Below are 645 nucleotides of genomic sequence, written 5' to 3' on the forward strand. Positions count from 1 at the left end.
TCCTGCTGAGGCTCCCGCAGAATGAGTTGTGCGTGTGGCGTTTCTGAAACATTCAAACACAAACAGTGCCTTTGAAAACTGAAACTCCTCTTAGAGAGGAGCTTTAGAGAACAGGGCACATGGCGGCTAGTAACACGTACGCAGGGGAGAGAGAGAACTGTCGCTGGATAACGAGCTGTGTGGGTTTTCAGAGGCGAACCACCACAACAACGTGCTGTTATTTAACCCTCCAGGAACGAACAACCGTTGTTATACAGACTAAAATTAAAGGACAGCTGGCACGGCTTCAAGTTTTAAGAAACATTTTTGTAAAGGGGGAAAGATAGAACTACCGTAGCAAAATATTTCAAATTTCATTTGGATAAAAAAGCAACGAGAAAATGTTAAAATTAGGAAGAATAAACCACTTCAGGGCCATGGTGCAAGTCAAGACTAGTCCAAGATCTCAGCTGCTATTTTGCACTGACAGTTCTGTAAACTGGCATATAAACACCATTTATCACAGGTATGTCGCTGTATATGGTAAAACAACTGGCCGGGGGGGTGAGGGGAGAGCAGCAGGTACCGCCACGGCCTTCAGCACGGCTCTCAGCACTGCCTCCTGTGAGAGCCTCCTGGAGAAGCTGCTGCTGGGGGGGCTGGACG

General features: G+C 47.3%; 1 protein-coding gene across 1 annotated transcript in view; it reads right to left on the reverse strand.

The window, feature by feature from the left end:
* Positions 1 to 645, reverse strand: part of GOLGB1 (golgin B1) — a 36,287-nt gene that overhangs the window by 22,692 nt on the left and 12,950 nt on the right. The window contains exon 11 of the mRNA XM_010134763.1: positions 3 to 43. Coding sequence (XP_010133065.1) covers positions 3 to 43 — 41 coding nt within the window. The remainder of the gene's footprint in view (positions 1 to 2; positions 44 to 645) is intronic.

The sequence above is a fragment of the Buceros rhinoceros genome, unplaced genomic scaffold (genome assembly GCF_000710305.1).
Source record: "Buceros rhinoceros silvestris isolate BGI_N320 unplaced genomic scaffold, ASM71030v1 scaffold23084, whole genome shotgun sequence".
Taxonomy (NCBI): domain Eukaryota; kingdom Metazoa; phylum Chordata; class Aves; order Bucerotiformes; family Bucerotidae; genus Buceros; species Buceros rhinoceros.